The sequence below is a fragment of the Callorhinus ursinus genome, unplaced genomic scaffold (genome assembly GCF_003265705.2).
Source record: "Callorhinus ursinus isolate GAN/ISIS: 27379988/994484 unplaced genomic scaffold, GSC_fseal_2.0 scaffold96, whole genome shotgun sequence".
In the NCBI taxonomy this organism is placed as follows: Eukaryota; Metazoa; Chordata; class Mammalia; order Carnivora; family Otariidae; genus Callorhinus; species Callorhinus ursinus.
Genome location: NW_027397158.1, coordinates 826,831 through 833,444, shown reverse-complemented (window position 1 = coordinate 833,444; position 6,614 = coordinate 826,831). Strand labels below are relative to the sequence as shown.

The following is a 6,614-nucleotide window of genomic DNA, read 5'->3' as shown; positions in this document are numbered from 1 at the left end:
GTCCCCTGCCGTCCCCTGCCGTCCCTGTCAGCGCACACCGTGCGTTCTGTCACATTCCATCGTGGGGCGCCCTCTTGACTCCACAGGGCTCCCCAGCTGCCCGTCGGGTCCTCTGCTTCCAGACTGTGAACGTGGCTTGTCCCCTGTGAGTCCACGTCCTGCCTCGTCTCCACTCGGAGCCTAACCCTCTGCTAGTTCAGAAGCTGTGGAGACATCCCGTCTTCTCGAGGTCACCGCGGGCGGCTCAACTCCCCAGTCCTGCGTTCAGCGCGGTCAGCGGTGTCTGTGCCCACAGCAGGGTGCAGGATCTTACGGTCTCTAATCTCTCCAGCTGTAATTACCGTTTTCTTACAAACGTGCCGTTTCCTCCGCTCGGCGTGCCTTTCTGCATTGGGACCGTGCTCCCTGTAGGCATGGTCTCGGTCTCACAGCTGGCCCGTCCGAAATGCCTTCACTCCCCTTGCTCTGGAGACACCGTCACACAAGCCCGGCAGCTGAAGATCATCCCACATCCTGCCCTTGCGCGGTGGCTTGTGGGGAGGCCCGCCACCCTCCGCGGCCGCCGCTCCCCATGGTTCTGGTGCTTTGTTCTTTGGTCACTTTAAAGATTATCTCCTTATCTTTGGTCGTCTGTGGTTTGGGGTATATCGTCTGTGAGTGCACATTTTTACCCCGGATCTTTTGAGCCTCCTAAGCCTGTGTCCTGGTGTCTCATCAGTTCAAGTCTGCGCCGTCTTCCTCTCCCTTGAGGACTGTGATTGGACCCACGACACAGCTTTGCAGTCTGTGCTCTTAATCTCTCTCCCACGGATTCCACCCTTTTACGCTCGCGTCACGTTGTGGGTAGTTTCCCGCCTGTTTTCCGTTTGCCAGTGTTCCTGTCAGCTGCGGTCCCCAGGCGGCCGAGCCCGCCACGTCCAGCCCCACGTTCCAGCCGTGGGACCTCCACGTGTTCCTGGGTGTGCAGAGTAGGCATCTGCGCCTGGCCTTGCGCTCTGCAGACACACTCCCCTGACACCCACAGGGCTGGTCAGTGCGTCTCATCTCGGCCCGGAAGACCCTGCACATCCCACCCGCTCCCCAGGGCAGGGTCAGTCTCCTGGGCCCTTCCCATCTGCCCCCAGCCGCTGCACAGCTGGCTGCCCGGGCCTGGGACGCCTCAGAGACTCTCCTTGTTCCGTAAGTTGAGTGACTCACCCAGGGCTGCTGGAAACCCAGTGCTCACTGTGCTGAGAGAAACGTGGTGAAGCCGTTGGCCGGCATGGCCCCGTCTCTGGCCCTGTGTCTGCGCCACGGCCCCTTTGGTCCCCCCCCCATTCCTGAGTGCCCTGGGTTCTCAGACGAACATTTCCTCCTTGATCGCCACTACCCGTGATGTGCGTGCCACTGACCAGCAGGTGTCCCTGTGGAGTGCTCTGCTGCTTGGCGGGGCTGCCCTGCTCACCAGGACCCCCACCCGCCGGGGCCGCTTGGCACAGCTGCCCTCCAGGGGCCCCTGGGTGGTCTGGCCGGGGCTCTGGTGCCAGTGCCTGAGGTCCTGTTGTCTTTGCAGGTTGTCCAGGCTTTGCTGAGGTTTTGCAGACCTTCAGCAGCTGCAGGGGGCTGCTGGGTGAGATCCTGTCCGCGTACGAGTTCATGGATGCCGAGTGCATGCGGCTGGTCACACACCACCTGTGCCTCACCAGCCCGGTGCAAGGTACTGACCCCTTGTGGGCGGGCGGCACCTGCCGCTGCCCTCACGCCCAGCTCGTGGGGCCCGCTCCCAGGTTGGCAGTCCTGTCCGCAGAGCGGGGGGTGGCAGGGAGCAACCTGCGCGGCTCCAGCGTCGCCATAACCGACGAGCCTGTGATTCTCTTGGCCGCATCGTAAATGTGCCCCCAGAGCTCCAGGGTCTCTGGGAAACCACAGTGCGCTGGTCAGAAATGCTTGTCTTCGGCCAAGAGGCGCCACCCCTCCGTGGAGGCTCACAGCACGTCATTTGCGCATTACCAATAGAACACCGACTCAGTGTTTCAGAAAGCAGTTTGGCGTCATGCGCCTGGAGGACAGAGCGTTCCGCTGTGGGTCTTGGTATTTCCACTTCTGTGATCTTCCTACAGAAACGGTGGTGGTTTTAGCGCAGGCTGTCCCGGCAGACACCACAGGCTCGGGGCGTGCGCACAAGACGCTTGTTTCTCATGGCCCTGGAGGCTGGGAGTGTGAGATCGCAGGGCCAGCTCGGCCGGGTTCTGGTGTGGCTGGCCACGTCCTTGCTGTGTGCTCACGTGGCCTTTGTGTGTAGGGGGAGATTAGTGGTGCCTCTTCCTCCAAAGTGGGCAGCAGCCCTGTGGGATCAGGGCCCCACCCTTATGGCCTAATGTAACCTTAATTACCGCCCTACAGTCACATTGGGGGTGGGTGAGGGCTTCACTGTGGGAATTTCAGGGGGGACACAACTTAGTCTCTAGCAGTCATAGATACGGAAAGATCTTTATGCTCTAAATTTTTATTGAAGTGCTGCTTTTAGTACAAGAAACCAGAAAACAATCTAAATGTCCAGTAGTAAAGAAATAAGATATGATACAATCACTGGAAAGTTGAGGGGCCTATGGTTGGGTGGAGGGTCCCTGGGCAGATAGAGGGTCCCCTGCGTGGACAGCATCCCTGGGGCAGACGGAGGGTCCCTGCGTGGACAGTATCCCTGGGTGGATGGAGGGACCCTGGGTGGATAGAGGGTCCCTGTGTAGACAGCATCCCTGGGTGGACAGAGAGTCCCTGCGTGGATAGCATCCCTGGGCGGATGGAGGGTCCGTGCGTGGACAGCATCCCTGGGTGGATGGAGGGACCCTGCGTGGACAGTATCCCTGGGTGGATGGAGGGTCCCTGCGTGGATAGCATCCCTGGGCGGATGGAGGGTCCCTGCGTGGACAGCCTCCCTGGGTGGATGGAGGGTCCCTGCGTGGATAGCATCCCTGGGCGGATGGAGGGTCCCTGGGCGGATGGAGGGTCCCTGGGCGGATGGAGGGTCCCTGCGTGGACAGCATCCCTGGGTGGATGGAGGGACCGCCACCCAGTAGAGGCCACCCTACTGTCCCGGGCAGATCTCTTTGACTGTGGAAGCAGACAGGAAGGAGCGCTGTTGAAACATGCTCGGTCGCTATATTTTGCAAATTGGGAAATTTGTTTTTTTATTTTTTATTTTTTATTTTATTTTATTTTTTTTACTCAATATTTTATTTGAACATGTTAAAGCTTAACTTTGTAGCCACTTTTACTCATTATCACTGAAATCTAACTAACTCCCACTGGAACTTATTTGCCAGTAGAAGGGACAAAACCAGAATGTTCAAGACATTCTAAAATTTTGAAAAAGAATCATGCATCCCATTGATCACCATATGTGCCTCCCAAATGCTGCTCTTCCATAATTCCAGTCCTTGGTACTTCTTTCAATGCTGGGATTATTGATTACTCTGATCCCATATTTCCTTCCTCTTTTCTCTTGATCCCTCACCTATGTATGTCCACAAAGGACTTAACACCATGGAAAGTTCAGGGTAGTTTTGTAGGAATTTTTGCTTTGTAGTCCATTAGTTTCTTAATATTCCCAAAGAGCCACGCCCTCTGGTCCCAGGAAAGCCTACAGAAGTCAGTTGGACGGAAATGGCTGCCCCTCTGTCATTCTGTGAAATTTCACCAAGCTGGAGTTGGGGTTGGGCTGATTCCAGGTAAATCAATTACAGAAGTTGGGACTTGCTTGGTGCCAGCAGCAAACTTTGCTTAGTTTGGTAGTAAATAAAACAAGTCATTCACATAAACTGATAATTGAGGGTGTAAATGAAGCAGTGGCGATAGAAAGGGATCCTTGGAGACAGTCAGTGTTTCCTTGGTTTGAACCTCAGGGCCACACTGTTGATGCAGAACCTCTGACCACTAGGCCCGGGTCCATCAGGAAACACATGGCCAAGATGGGCTTCACACTGCTTGCAGATAACCTCGGTGCGAGTTAATCCTAATGAGGTGTCCACACGTCTCAGGATGCCCGTGTCCCTTTCATCAGAGCCAGACGCCCTGTGCGCCTCCGAAAAGGGAGGCCACCCGGTGCCGGAGCAGTACTTTTTCTCGGAACTGAAGAGTGGGCTGTCACAGCACACACAGTGATACGTTCCTGATTCCTTGTTATTCAGATAGACCCCACTGAAAGGCGCTTCGGTTCCTTTTTCTCTCGTAACATAGAACTGCTCTGGAGTCAGCTTCTTTTGCCATTCACTCTTGGTGAGAGACGGCCCATGCTTTGGGAGAGAGCCTGCGTCCTCGGGACCGGCCCCTGCGCCGCCTCTGCCCGCTGGGCCCCCCACGGCCCGCAAGGGCCCGCCTCCCTCCCCGCGCGCCTTGTTTTTTTATTTTTACTTGTCTTTGTTTTCCAAATTCCCTTTTATAAGCATGTTTTACTTTTGTAATTGGAAAAGGAGCCAATAGAAATTAAAACCCTCTCAGTGTTTTCTAGGACATAAGATAAAGAGCAGAATTTGCATTTCAGCATGGAAAAATGCTGGTATCTGGAAAACACTTGTTCTCTTTATAGTAGAACAGGCTTGTAGTATTTTTCTGGTAGAGTAGTATTTTTAATGTAGTGCTAAAAGGAAGAACTGTGCATTTGGTGAGTTTTCATTGATTGATTTCAGTAAGTTAAAAATAAATTCACAGTAGCCTTGAAAAAGAGGCTTAACATTTTTTTATAGTTCTTAAAGCATTTTTTTTTAAATTTTAAAAGAGAGCTATGTTGGGTAAAATCGTGCCTTTTTTACATGTTGCGCTATGCACTGTGGGCATCACAGGCCGTCATGGGCACGGGGGCCTCTTTAGCCCGTGGTTTGCTGAGGGGGCTCCTCACCCACAGCCCTGTGCAGGTGCCCATGGCGTTGCTCAGGGTGGTTCGTATGTTTCTGGGGAGTGTGGTTTCTCTTCCAGTGGAAGACCTATTTTTATTTATTTTATTTTATTATTTTTTAAGCTTATTTTTTTAGTAATTTCTACACCCAGTGTGGGGGTTGAAGTCACAACCCTGAGGTCAGAAGAGTCACACACTTCTCCCACTGAGCCAGCCAGGTGCCCCATGAAGAACCTATTTTTATTTTTATTTATTTTTATTTTTTTATTTTTTTAAAGATCAGGGCAGTTGCTTTTTTTTTTTTTTAAGATTTTATTTCTTTGACAGAGAGAGCGAGAGCGGGAACACAGCAGGGGGAGCGGGAGAGGGAGAAGCAGGCTTCCCGCGGAGCAGGGAGCCCGACGCGGGGCTCAATCCCAGGACCCTGGGACCATGACCTGAGCCGCAGGCAGACGCTTAATGCCTGAGCCCCCCAGGCGCCCCAACCCATTTTTATTTTTTTATATTTATTTGAGAGAGGGAGCGAGCGCACGCTAGAGCGTGGGGAGGAGCGAAAGGAGAGAAACAAGCAGACTCCCTGCTGAGCGCGGAGCCCGACGCGGGGCTCGATCCCCCGACCCTGAGATCACGACCTGAGCTGAAGCCAGGAGTTGGCCGTGTACCGCCTGAGCCCCCCAGGGGCCCCATGAAGGACCTATTTTTAAGCCATTGCAGATAAAGCCTGGACCTAGTCTTCCTGCTCTGTGGGCCGCACGAGGGCCGTCAGAGACGCTCAGCCAGGCCGGCCCAGACCCCGCCTGGCTCTGTCCGCCAGCCTCTGTTCACCCATTCTGTGCCTTCCAGAAAGTCCATTCTATGTCCTCATCGAGACCTCAGGCTCCAGAGCGGAGCACGATGCTGAGAAGCTGAGTGACTTCCTGGAGCAGGTGCTGAGCTCCGGCCTGGTGACGGACGGGACCGTGGCCACGGACCAGATGAAACTCAAGGTGTGTGGGTGCTGCTGGTGCCTCCTTGCGTCCCTCGCACTCTGCTGGTCCAGGACGTCTGCGCAGGGCCCTGTGTCCAGCTCGGAGCACGTGGTGTCTGAACGTGAGCAGGTGTCCTGCCTCTTGGGAAATGTACTTTGGGTCTCGTCATTATCAGCGGTATTTTTATTTTATTAATTTGATTTGATTTAATTTAATTTAATTTTTTATTTACTTTTTAAAAAACATTTATTTGAGGGCGCCTGGGTGGCTCAGTTGGTTGGGTGTCTGCCTTCGGCTCAGGTCATGATCCTGGAGTCCCGAGATCAAGTCCCGCATCGGGCTCCCTGCTCAGCGGGGAGTCTGCTTCTCCCTCTGACCCTCCTCTCTGTCATGTGTGCTCTCTCTCTCTCAAATAAATAAATAAAATCTTAAAAAAAAAAAGGTTTATTTATTTGAGAGACAGTGTGTGAGCGTGAGTTGGAGGGAGGAGCAGAGGGAGAGAACGTCACACCCCGCCAAGCGTGCAGTGTGATGCACGATTCCATTTCACAACCCTGAGACCATGACCTGAGCCGAAACCAGTAATTGGACACTTAACTGACTGAGCCACCCAGCGGGAGCCTCCGTCACCATCCTGGGGGGCCCGGGGCATCGGGAGCTTGCGTCTCCATCCTGGGGGGCCTGGGGCGCCGGGAGCCTCTGTCACCATCCTGGGGGACCTGGGGCGCCGGGAACCTCTGTCACCATCCTGGGGGGGCCCGGGGCATCGGGAGCCT

At 54.4% G+C, this 6,614-nt stretch overlaps 1 protein-coding gene and 1 pseudogene across 5 annotated transcripts in view; one reads left to right on the top strand and one right to left on the bottom strand.

Annotated features, from left to right (window-relative positions):
• The window catches only part of D2HGDH (D-2-hydroxyglutarate dehydrogenase), a 23,358-nt gene that overhangs the window by 9,222 nt on the left and 7,522 nt on the right, over positions 1–6,614 (top strand). For all 5 annotated transcript variants that reach the window (XR_012376974.1, XM_073888815.1, XM_025888257.2 and 2 more), the window contains 2 exons: positions 1,553–1,696; positions 5,714–5,856. Coding sequence is in view for 4 of the 5 variants with exons in the window: in XM_073888815.1 (XP_073744916.1) it covers positions 1,553–1,696; positions 5,714–5,856 (287 nt within the window). In the remaining variant the exon portion in view is untranslated. The remainder of the gene's footprint in view (positions 1–1,552; positions 1,697–5,713; positions 5,857–6,614) is intronic.
• Positions 3,657–4,897, bottom strand: LOC141371762 (methionine-R-sulfoxide reductase B2, mitochondrial pseudogene; annotated as a pseudogene).